The following is a 13,300-nucleotide window of genomic DNA, read 5'->3' as shown; positions in this document are numbered from 1 at the left end:
ACAAATTCAAACTGTTCTTTTTCTTCCACGGAAACATGATTCTCCTTTAGAGCTAAATATCCTTACATCAGTTGTGCACAGTACTGGAGCGGCCGTTCAGTCTGTTCTACCGGGTCTGTCTGTCCCCTACTGGGACAACCCAAAATTCAACACGGTACTCAGTGAAAGGAGGAGGGTGTCTTAGACTAGCCCTCCGGACACCTCTGGTTATAAATACATCTATATATTCCTGAGTTACGTATCCTACCCAATCTTCGATCACCTCACCGAGCCTGATTCTAACAGTGATCAGGATTTCAGGAAATTTTGATTAAAAAGAATTACATCACTGGTCAACCCGGAGTGTCCATCCCTAATGAGGTACGGTTCGAGCACTGGGCCCCCAACAGAACTACACCTCTATATGATTCCACCCAAAAATCACCCCACCATCGGGGACAACCTCAGATCCTCTTTGCAGCAACAAACACAGGAAAACCACACCAAACGGTCAGTCTGAATAGTATAACGGTCAACTTACCGTGGTTGTCGTGGGGGATGATCAGTCCCAATTTCCAGTGCCTGTATCCGGTCCGAGGGTCCTTTGTCTTGTTGTCATCCGGGGGGCAGAGGCATTCCTATTTGGGGGCCCCACGTTGGGCGCCAAGCTGTTGAGGGAGGATCTGGAGTGACCCTTCACGGTTGACACAGTTGTGTTTCAAATTGAGCCACAGAGCATTGCCGGCAACTGAAAATGACCAGATGGAGACGTGTCTCTGGGGGATTGAGCAGATCTCTAAGCCCCGTTTATTGTGTCACACTTTTCATAATCTTAACAAGTTACACGTCAACCAAACAACATAAGAACACGCTCACAGTTCTTAGCCTATAAGAATGCAGGAACAGCCTGTACGTCAAGGTCTTTGTAGAACAATACACCTTCAGTCCCATGCCTTGTTCAGGTTGAAACAATCAAGGTCTCATAACAAGTATGAACTTTTACCTAGTAACAGAGTTTATCTGAAAACAAGATGGAGTCGAAAAGCACAAAATGAAGCCTGCTTTAATTTTTCTTAGGTTAACCCTTCACAGGAGCAGCTCCCGCTCTGGAGTACTTGAGGTGTGTCTGTGCGGTGTTACATTCGAATCACTGTCAAATAATGGTCTACTTCTTCTAAACGTGCTAAAATGTCTGGTTGGACATGGCATCCCCTAAAAAAATCATAGCAGCTAGCTGGGAATGTCAGAAGCTGGTTAACTGCTGTATTAAATGGGGTTACATGTGGTGAGACTTTAAAGTAATTTAGTTCCTTTAAATTAAGCAGGCTGTCGACTACTCGGACAACAGCTGCTGAATCTCACTTTCCACCAAGTAAAATAACACCTATACTCGCCTCCGGTACTGGCTATCCTGTGGAGCACGTTCCATTATGTCACGCAATCCATGCTGCAAGTCAGTCTCCTCTCCTATGGATGTAATTGACAGAGTGAAACCAGCACTGATTGGTCTCGGTGATCATTGTTATATCACGAGAGTCCCAGAAGAGCCAGTGCCGTAACTGCAGGAACTATGCCCACACCAGAGGTGAGTATACGTATTATTTACTGGGGGAAACAGATTCAGAAGGGGTTGTATGAGTAGTGGACAACCCCCTTTAAGGTAATTGTAATATTTCAGAAGTATTCTGCACTAGGAAATGCAATTGCAGGCAATATGTGCACTCAAAGTACTTATTGTGGTTGGACATGATATGAAGACTGAACTATACTAATAAGCACATGTGCAGCCTCCATTGATAAGAGTGGAATGTTAAAGAAATTATAAAGTGTGATACACCTTTGGTGTGCTGTATTAAAAAAAAGTCCCGAAAATTACACTTTTCTAAAAAGAAAGGCATGCAGACAGTAAACTGTTATTCATCCTTGCTAAGTAAAAAATTTATAACTCCAATATGGTTACCTGCTCTTAACCCATACCCATTAAAGCAAGTTCAGCACGAGTAGATATGAACCTACGTGCAATAACTACCGTAAGCACTGTAGGTATCAGGGAGGGGGTGCCAATAATGAATGAAAATATGTTATTACACTTATTAGAGCTGTCAAATATATTTTGGGATAAACAGAAATGAAAATGAAATCAGCAATAAGTTAAAAATGTTTTCTTTAAAGTGTCACATTTGGAGAATTAACATTATCTAATTATACATAAACGTGGGTGGTTTTCAATAACACATTTTGCTGTCTTTTAGCATCCAGAAAAAAAAAATTTAATAGCAGGAATCTCAGTAAAGATTCACTCGCTCTCTTTTTTCCCATGGTGTAAACCATTTTGCATTTTGGTTCCCATGGTATGCAAAACTGAATTAATTATAACTATAATTGAATTTCTGTACGGTCTTGCCTGTTATCGATGGAACGCCTTAAGATAAAAAAGCGCTTTAGATAAAATAATTTCAATTTGAAACTTATCTCAATCATTAATTTTGATTATGAAACCTAACCGGTGCCCCGCTATCGGCGCCTGCCCTTTTTTTTACAGGAAACAAGGGCGTGTTACATGGGGAAATACAGGGTACCAGGGCACCATTATCGAGTAACGTTTATATTTGCCCCTTGAGGCCCTGTTCCTGATCATGTTTCAAAGGGTACTGATGGACTTTGGTAAAAGGGGCACCAGGTTTGAGAAACACTTTTACTGGTTCTACAGGCATTTTCCCTATATCATCTGGCCCTTTTGACCAGTTTGGGTGGTATCTCTGAGAGATATGGGGTGAGTCGCTGGTCCTCAGGCATTATTGGGGTGTGCATCTGGGCCATCATAACCGTGGGAAGGGTGTGTAGGATACAGATCTCCTCATTGTGTTCATCTGCATAAAGGTTATGTAACGTAAGAACCATCTGACCATAACCTTGGAATTGTATTCTGGAGCGGAACTTTGATAATAAATCTGACCTCAGTAAATTTACCGGACATGTGGGAGAGATTACGAACTGGGCCGTGACCTCAGGGAAGGGTCCCATGGGGATGGGTTTTGTAAGAGTATGTTTATTAGGTCTGTCATCTACTCCAATTAAAACAAGCTCTTGGTCTGAGAATTGAATAGGGATATCCATAGGTACATCTGATGACTTGATTATGGAATTGGCCACGCCAGGTTTGGGGGAGGACATTGTGATGGCAGACCCTGGTTGACCACCCCGTCAGTATGGGCGATTATCAGGCTTTTGAGGCTATCTGTAACCAGAGTATCACCCAGAGTTCCCAGTATTCAGGTTACAGGTGGAAAGGGGAACCTGAAGGTAGCATCTGTCAGCAGGGGTATGACAATCTCTCTGAAAGTGACTGGGCTGGCCATAGCGCCAGCAATGCAAGCGAGAATTGTCACGGCGGGGCTGGGGAGTGAGATTCCCAGACATAGGGCTAAAAGGGATATTGGAGTAGGGAACTGAATTTGTGTAGGGGAGGAGGGCAGGAGATGTAGTCTGTTGTGTGAGCCACTGATAAGAAACAAGCTGTGTCCTTGTAGCTGGGGTGGCGGCTGAGGTTGGAGCAGGAATCACTGCGGCTACTGGTTTAACCTTTGCCTTTCCTGCTGATACAAAGCGGGCTAAATTCTTCTAAAAATTTTTTACTATTTTCAATGCATCATCCGCAGCAGAAGTCTCGATGTCAGGTCTAACTGACATTATTGCCTCTTTCAATTCAGATTCAAGGCTGGACATTAATGTTGCCACAAAAAGGTGTGAATGGGCTTTATTATACAATGAGAATCCCAGATCATTAAATACTACCATAAGGCGCCCATAGATAAGAGTGGAATGTTAAAGAAATTATAAAGTGTGATACACCTTTGGTGTGCTGTATTAAAAAAAAGTCCCGAAAATTACACTTTTCTAAAAAGAAAGGCATGCAGACAGTAAACTGTTATTCATCCTTGCTAAGTAAAAAATTTATAACTCCAATATGGTTACCTGCTCTTAACCCATACCCATTAAAGCAAGTTCAGCACGAGTAGATATGAACCTACGTGCAATAACTACCGTAAGCACTGTAGGTATCAGGGAGGGGGTGCCAATAATGAATGAAAATATGTTATTACACTTATTAGAGCTGTCAAATATATTTTGGGATAAACAGAAATGAAAATGAAATCAGCAATAAGTTAAAAATGTTTTTAAAGTGTCACATTTGGAGAATTAACATTATCTAATTATACATAAACGTGGGTGGTTTTCAATAACACATTTTGCTGTCTTTCAGCATCCAGAAAAAAAAAAATTTAATAGCAGGAATCTCAGTAAAGATTCACTCGCTCTCTTTTTTCCCATGGTGTAAACCATTTTGCATTTTGGTTCCCATGGTATGCAAAACTGAATTAATTATAACTATAATTGAATTTCTGTACGGTCTTGCCTGTTATCGATGGAACGCCTTAAGATAAAAAAGCGCTTTAGATAAAATAATTTCAATTTGAAACTTATCTCAATCATTAATTTTGATTATGAAACCTAACCGGTGCCCCGCTATCGGCGCCTGCCCTGGCAGTTCCACTTCCTAATTTGTTTCGACATAAGAGAACTTCCTCTTTCCTTTCTGGGTGGTAGTGACTTTTGGAAGAGGGCAGGTTATAAGGCTCAGCCCCCATCTGTCTCTTCTTTAAATGTGACACAGATGGGGCTGATTTGGCTAGCAAACTCAGCCAGTTTCCTTTATACAAATCTGACAGCAGTAGAGTTTTGATAAAATGTATATCCGTAAATTATATTGATTTCAATTTGAGGCCACGTTCACAAGTTCAGTATTTGGTCAGCATTTCACACCAGTATTTGTAAGCCAAAACCATGAGTGGGTGATAAATACAGAAGCGGTGACGTGTTTCTAATATACTTTTCCTCTGATTGTCCGGCTCCTGGCTTTGTCTTACAAATACGGATACAAAATAATGACCAAATACTGTGAACATGACCTTACACTCATCAAAAGCACAGGAATGATGTCAAGTCCTAGAATGTGCCTAACACAGGGGTAGACAATGTGGCTGCTCTAACAACTTTAGAAGAGGGGTCACTGCTTTTTGCTGTTGGGTAGAAAAAAAAAAAAGAAAACCCGCATAGGACTCCTCTCCCAGCACTAACAAACAAGGAAGTGAGGAAAATTGTCAACTGTCATGGAATGGGTGTGTGGAAGAAAACCCCCCAAAACATTAGATCTAACAGACCTAGTTGGCTAACTAAGCATCATATACTGGGTCCATTTTAGTTTTTGCTATGGGGCCCCTCACTATGGACATCCCATTACTGATGCTGACTGTACTTATGGTTATTAAATAATGGAGGTAAGGTATTTTGCCGGTAAGTTGTTGTTATAGTCCCATCAGTAGGAATTATACATGATGGGTGCTGTAATAATTTTAGAGCCAATTTTGTGACAATTTAAATCTTTTAAAGGGACACTGTCACCTGAATTTGGAGGGAACAATCTTCAGCCATGGAGGCGGGGTTTTGGGGTTTTTGATTCACCCTTTCCTTACCCAGTGGCTGCATGCTGCCTGCAATATTGGATTGAAGTTCATTCTCTGTCCTCCGTAGTACATGCCTGCACAAGGCAAGATTGCCTTGTGCAGGCGTGTACTACGGAGGACAGAGAATGAACTTCAATCCAATATTGCAGCCAGCATGCAGCCAGCGGGTAAGGAAAGGGTGAATCAAAAACCCCAAAACCCCGCCTCCATGGCTGAAGATTGTTCCCTCCAAATTCAGATGACAGTGTCCCTTTAAGATGTTTTTCTCATCGTCAAAAAAAGTGTTTGGGGACTCAGAGGGTAGGAGAACTAGCAAAATATTTTCTTCCTCTCTCGGAAATATGGGTACATAAGGTTTTAAAGGACATTCACATTTTACTGCATTGACTGTTGTGAAACTAGAAAAAAAATCTTAAGTTGTGAGAAAACAACCACATAAAAAAAAAGAAAAACAAAAAACTTTTTAGGACACTAGTGTCACTGGAGACATGAAAATAATTGCCCTGGGATAAAGCGTATGTTTTGAAGTCCTATTTCCATGAACAAAGCCAGTGTCTTCAATATGAGTGTTCCTTTCTGGCACACACAGAACCATTTCTCTTGTGTAGTTGTGAACGTTAAGTTTCCATTTGGATAAAAGGAATTCATTCTGATCAGCTTGTGCTGGATATTGCCAAATAGTTTCCATGATCTGAAAAACAGCATTACCAATTGTATAAAAAGTCAGGATGCCCATGCCAAGCCCCTTGTGGCATGTGCATATTTTAATGAACAAGTTGCACACATTCCAGAATTTTTTTTTTTCAAGCGAAGGTTAAACCATATTTTGTTCTTTCTTTTCACAGCTATTAGACTGCAGTAAAAAAATCCATTCGTTCAAAGGTTCGATTATTCTGGAGTTAAGAAGTCGTTGGATGTAAACACTTTTCAATGGAAGCATATGGACTTTGACAAGAGCGTAACTGGATTTTTATCACATGTAACAAAGCTAGCACTATTTTAATAGATGCAATATCTGGTTGACCTATGTAGGAATACCGGTATTTTTTTTTTCTGATACAGACAAACAACATTTAAGTGTATGCTACAACTGATTTCTGTATCAATGAGCAATAAGACCCAACTTGTGTGTCCTACAAACCTTAAGATGTGGATTGTTAGTGATAATGAGTATTGTAACACTAATATGTACAACTGAGCCAGACAATGCCATGTATTTAAGTGAATATTATGTGGAAAATCTATGTAGACAACTTAAAGTGGACCATAAAATAGAAAAGCAGCAGCTGACAGCACTTCAGATATTAGAATGAACGCTCTCTCTGGTTCCACTGGACCCAAATGGAAGAGTACATACCAAAAAATAGAGAAGAACAGCATCCGATCCGGGTGAAAAATTAAAATTAACTTTTTTTTTGCAAAAATGCAACGTTTCGACCAATATAGGTCTTTTTCAAGCATGTTGTTCTTCTCTATCTTTTCGTAAAGTGGACCAGTCATCCATTCATAAAACAGTAAGTGGTATAGGGTTAACGGAAAAGTAGTATATAAAAACATGAATTAATCATATTTTTATATTCTTACGATGGGAAAAAAAATGCTACACTATATAATTTTCTGGTATATATCCTATGTATGAAGATGACATACTTCTTCACGATTGCACTTATAAGCTTCCTTAAGAATCATACTGGAGTGATGACTTTTCATAAAGATATTTAACAGTTATTTTCAGTTATGTTCCGCATGCAAGTGGAGCCGATGGTCAGAGTGATGGCGATAATTACATAATCTTACTCTGGAAATGAAGTAGTCAACAGATTGTGCTACTTACAGGAATGGACACTACTGAATTGGGCTTCCACTAAAGGAGAGATGTGGAAGTCGCTACCTATAACTCAATGTAATTGTTGTGCTTTCCGATAAATTAGTGCATATTTGAATTGCGACAATCCGTTAAGAGGCTAGTATATCTTTATAAATAGTCATAGTATGATCTAATGGTAAAAATGACTACATATGGTCTGCAAAAGCCCAATCCTAAGTTAAAATATCTGAATTGTGTTTACAACTGGGAAACAATTTTGTAAAATGAGCCAAAATGGGCATTAATTTTACACCATACAGATACTATATCGTCGCTGCTTAAGCTACTAGTGTTTTTTCTAATACATAGGCCACTGGGCCCTTCCATGCAAACTGCAATACTTGCCTACTTGACTTTAGTTATTCGAGAGAGTTGCATCAAAGATCAATTTGATTAAAGAGGATGAGCTTGTTTATAAGCCTATTTTACAGCTCCAAAAATAAAAAACCAAAAACACAAAGCTCCATTGCAAATGGTCTAGATTACATTTTTGTAACAGCCACTAAACATGCAGTTGCAGGGACTTGAAGATATTATTCGAGCACCAAGATACTCATATAACACCCGAGCATGCTCAGATCACACGTTATCCGAGCACGTTCGCTCATCACTACTGGTGAAAGATTCTCTTCTAACTGTAGCTACACTTAATCTCTTTTTCCAATGCTTGGTGACCGTAGCTTTCATTCCAAGCAAAATCCCTGCGGTATGGTGATATGTCATCTATGTAGACTGGGGTATAACAATGTGTTACCACAAGTGTAATGTATTAATGTATTCTAGTGTGGTCACTTGATGCAGTCAAGATTAATGCTCACTTGTCAAAACGCAGCTCGATATTTCCTCTTCCAAAAAAGAGCAACTCAAATTTGCAAATCTGTTCCAAGAAAAAGTATAGCATGAGGTCCAAACTTAATGCCAATGATATAATTTGACATAGGCTGCACACGTGTATAGAATTATACATCTCCAGGTATAGGGCATTTAGGAAATTATCAAACTTCATTTGCACTAGGATATTGCATGTTTAATCTAAGTGTAATAATAACGGATATAATGTTGTAAAGAGTTAAATATCAACTAACAGATCTGATGCTGAAAGTGTGCGGTGTTAAGTTATCCTTGTTTACAAGGTACTATTTTCAATTCTAAACCGAAAAAAATTAACTGGAATACAAGCTGGGACATGAACAAAATAGGAGCACGTTCACACCGGTCATCAAACAGACAAAACCAAAGACAGAAACAAAATAAACAAATACCCTGCTGTAAGTAAATCCGTAAAAGAAATGGTGCATATAAATAAGATGTGGTACTTGGTAAACACCATTTCTGATAAAACATAAAATGTCAAGGTGTACACAAAGTCCTAACCTATAATATTAAAACTTTACCCTGCGCCATAGTGACGTCCGGCTTTTAAAAAAAATAAACAAAAAGTCCTGCTTAGCCCTTCGTTATACAGGACGTCACTATGATGCAAGGTTTTAATGTTAGAAGCTAGGACCATCCCGAATTTGGGTACACTTTGACGCTAGTGGGATGGCTTACGGTTTTTTTTTTTATTAAAAAATAGTGTTTACCAAAGTACCCTATGTTATTCATATACACCATTGCTTTTACTTACTTACATCAGGTTATTTGTTTATTTAGTTTCGGTCTTGGGTTTCATTCCTAATTCTAGCCTGGTTCAGTATTTTTAAAATCATACTCCAGTTTTTTCATTTTTATATTCATTTGGTCATTAGTCCCCAGATATGTATACAGTGGCTTGCGAAAGTATTCGTCCCTCATGGCTTTTTACCTATTATGTTACATTACAACCTGTGTTTTTGTAATCAAATTTGTGTGTGATGCATCAGCACCAAATAGTCTTAGGCTGTGTGTTCACACGATGCATTTTTTCAGCTTTTTATTTTTTTAATGTAAATTTTCAGCTGCGTTTTACAGTACCAACAAAGTCTGAGATTTCAGAAATCTCATGCACACAGCTTATTTTTTTCACCCTTAGTATTTTGTGCAATACTTTGGCTTTTGCAAAATGCAGCATGTCACTTCTGTCAGCGTTTTTCGGGTGGCTCAAAAACGCATGTAATCGGTTCTTGTTGTGTTTTTGGTGCAAAAACCTGATGAAGTAGAATCAGATTTTTTATGCACTAAAATTTATCAGCATGTACAGGAGACAAAAATGCCATGAGAAAACGCAGGAGAAAACAAAAACGCAGCACAAAAATGCAACACAAACTAAGAAAGACCTGCTGTTTTGAAGAAAGTTTCTTACTGCCAAGAGAGCAGGATTTGCCTGCGGAAAAAAAGCATCAAAAACTCAACATGTGCACATAGCCTAAGTTTGTGAAGTGAGAAAGATGTAGGCATACATTAAATTTATGGGATCAAATAACTAAAATTGGCATATGCATATGTATTCATCTTTTGCCATCAAGCCCCTTCATAAGTCAAATGCTTAGTGTCTGTTCATAAGATCACAATAAGCCGTACACTCCATGGAGGTGGCCTTTATGGAAGAGTGGGCAGAAAAAAAGGCTTTACTTACACACAAGAATTGTAAGGCTCATTTTAAGTTTGCTAAAATACATATGGAAGGTGCAGTGGTCAGATGAGACCAAAATTGAACTCTTTGGCCATCAAGGTAAATGTTATGTCTGGCGCCAAACCAACATAGGTCATCACCCAAAGACACCATCCCCAGAGTGAAACATGGTGGTGGTGGCAGCATCATGCTGTGGGGATGTTTTTCGACAGCAGGAACAGGGAAAATGGTCTGAGTCGAGGGGAAGATGAATGGTGTGAAAAACAGGAATTCTTCAGCAAAACATGTATAAGTCAGTCAGTGATTTGAGAGTAGGACTGAGGTTCGCCTTCCAACAAGACAAAGAACCACAGCATACTGCTAAAGCAACACTCGAGTGTTTTAAGAAGAAACATGTCATGGTTTTGGAGTGGCCTAGTCAAAGCCCAGACCTTAATCCAACTGAGAACCTGTGGTCAGACTTGAAGATTATTGCTGTTCACCAGAGGAAACCATCTAAGTTGAAAGATGGGTTTATATTCCCTGAAGGGGATCACTATAGGTCACTAGAACTTCCTGTATGATCAAATTGCTTTGCAATACTGTTGAAGCTTCCCCACTTCATGAGTGATTTGGAAAGAAAAAAAATAAGTTATACCTACTGATGATAATTCCACGGCTACTGTCACACGCATGTATTGTAGATGACAGATCAGCCTCCCTGACAGTATACCTATAATCTCGTAAATCTAGAGATAGTACTGAGAGATGGTACTGAGACAATCTAGTCATATGATACTATGCTGACACATCATGGGATTACTAGTGGAGTATAAAGAAATCATATACAGGATGAATCAAGATGGAGATTGAAGCTAAATTATATAAATGTGCGTAATACACTGTGTATTAGAGAAGTTTTACAGACAATCAGGTGGTGGGTACATTTAGAAAAAAAACAGGGAGTGCTTCTCTCATTAATGACTGCCAATACGTCTTTTTACTGACCCGAGATATAAGAGAATAGCCTCCCCATAAAGGTGACAATCCAGCAGCTGTCATCTGTATGCTATATCAGACATCTTTCTGCATCAGCTATGATCAGTGTTGGCACCGTCCATATCTGTTTAACCCCTTAGATGCTGCTATCAATAGTGACTACATCATATAAATGGTTAACAGGGTGTGGGGCTCCATCTATATCCCCATCGGCACCCTGAGATCATGATTGTGTGATCCTGATTTTTACCATGGTAGTTCACTGCCAAATAGCGGCCTTAGAGTCTGTCGGCTACAGCGGCCTGTTCAGAAGTTAGAGACATTTAGGTGGTAAAAATACACATTTTCATTCTTTCATGTCACATTGCATTAATTCCTGAAAAGCACCTAAAGGGTTAATAAACTACCTGAAAGTAATTTTTAATATGTCAGGGGGTGCTGTTTTAAATGGTATCACTTTTGGGAGTTTCTGAATATATAGGACCCCAAAAGTCACTTCAAACCTGGATAGGTCCCTAAAAAAAAAAAGTTTTGTAAATTTCCTTGTAAAAATTAAAAATTGCTACTACATTTTAAACCTCATAAAAGGCTAACAAAATAAAATAACATTTTACAAACGTTGCTGATGTAAAGCTGACATGTGGGAAATGTTATTTATTAACTTTTTTTGTGGTATGACTATCTGGGTTAAAGGGATAATCATTCAAAGCTTGAAAATTGCACATTTTTTTTTTTTTAACATTTTTGTCAAATTTCTGATATTTTCTATAAACACAAAACATATCGATCTAAATTTACCATCATCATAAAGTACAATGTGCCACGAAAAAAAAAAACAATCTCAGAATCATTGGAATCTGTTGATGCATTCCAGAGTTATTACCACATAAATTGACACTGGTCAGATTAAAAAAAATTTAGGGGTTAATTAGCTTATGGCTATGTTCACACGGCTAATCAACAAAATCCCATATGTATGTAACAGCGATAAAGAGGCATAGACAATAAAATAATGTAAAATATATAATTTATTCAATCATACATTAAAATAATATAAAAAATATAACCAGGGAAATTTATCAAAATGAAGCTGGGAGTAAAAACAAGGGCCAGGAGCAATAACAGAAGGGCAATAAATGACTTACAAAACACAGTTTCTTAATAGGAGCTGGTGATGTAAACAGCCGCTTTAACTAGTATCCATACTCAATAAAGTGCATCGTGCTTTTAATATGTAAAGCAATATTACACGCGGAGCTCTAACCAAGATGCTAACACAGTGTGCAAGTATTAATAATATCCATGTGGTATATACATGCCTTTTACGGAACAGTTATCAACACAACAATTCAAGATGATCATAGTACTTACATAAATGTTTGTCCTGGCCCAGGGCACCCCTCAGCTACCCTGACAGCGCCGTTTCACTTGACTGGCTTCCTCAACAGGTGGCATGCCCCCTATTGAGCAAGCCAGTCAGGCAAAACGGCGCTGTCGGGTATGCCCCCTATTGAGGAAGCCAGTCAGGCGAAACGGCGCTGTCGGGTATGCCCCCTATTGAGGAAACTCCTCAGGTGAAACGGCGCTGTCGGGCATGCCCCCTATTGAGGAAGCCAGTCAGGCGAAACGACGCTGTCGGGTATGCCCCCTATTGAGGAAGCCAGTCAGGCGAAACGGCGCTGTCGGCAATGCCCCCTATTGAGGAGGCCAGTCAGGTGAAACGGCGTAGTCGGGTATGTCCCCTATTGAGGAAGCCAGTCAAGCGTAACGGCGCTGTCAAGTATGCCCCCTATTGAGGAAGCCAGTCAGGCAACATGGCGCTGTCTGTTTTGTTCACATGGTGCAGATTTCTTAAATCGGTTTCGGCAAATTCTTTTCATATATCTGAATTGATATAGGGGGAGGCTGTCTGTGTATTTATTCGACAAACTAAAAATACGAAAATAAAGGGTGTGACGAACCCGAGAAATACAGCATGACATTATTTTAGTAATCTTAGTAGTGCTTATTTTTTCTTGATGTGGTGCCGTATGGTATTTGAACACTTGCTGCTGGATTACTTGACGGTTGATCGCTGTGATTATAGATAGGTTGTCATGGGGAAACTCTTCCAATAAAATTAAGTCTTCGTATCCAGATCTCTAAGTGTTAAAAACAGTTATAACTGCAGTGTGTGAACCAAGACAAACTGAGCACACACAAGAACCAATGTTTTCCATGACCTGAAAAAGATTTTGTTCATTGTACAGGTCCTATTTCATATGATTATGAAAGAACATATCATTTTTGTTACCAGATAGTGCATGTTACATCACTATGCAGTGTCATACATCGCTAAGGAAAAATGGTATAGAATGGTTTTGTTTCCTTGGAAGAATGTGTTAAATGGTGCTTAATTGT

General features: G+C 39.2%; 1 protein-coding gene across 1 annotated transcript in view; it reads left to right on the top strand.

Moving 5' to 3' along the window:
• LOX (lysyl oxidase) overlaps window positions 1-11,739 on the top strand; it is a 123,042-nt gene extending 111,303 nt beyond the window's left edge. The window contains exon 7 of the mRNA XM_069753509.1: window positions 6,350-11,739. Coding sequence (XP_069609610.1) covers window positions 6,350-6,356 — 7 coding nt within the window. The 3' untranslated portion in view covers window positions 6,357-11,739. The remainder of the gene's footprint in view (window positions 1-6,349) is intronic.
• The last annotated feature ends 1,561 nt before the right edge of the window (window positions 11,740-13,300 follow it).

Source organism: Ranitomeya imitator, chromosome 1 (assembly GCF_032444005.1).
Source record: "Ranitomeya imitator isolate aRanImi1 chromosome 1, aRanImi1.pri, whole genome shotgun sequence".
NCBI lineage: Eukaryota > Metazoa > Chordata > Amphibia > Anura > Dendrobatidae > Ranitomeya > Ranitomeya imitator.
This window is presented reverse-complemented; position numbering and strand designations above follow the sequence as displayed.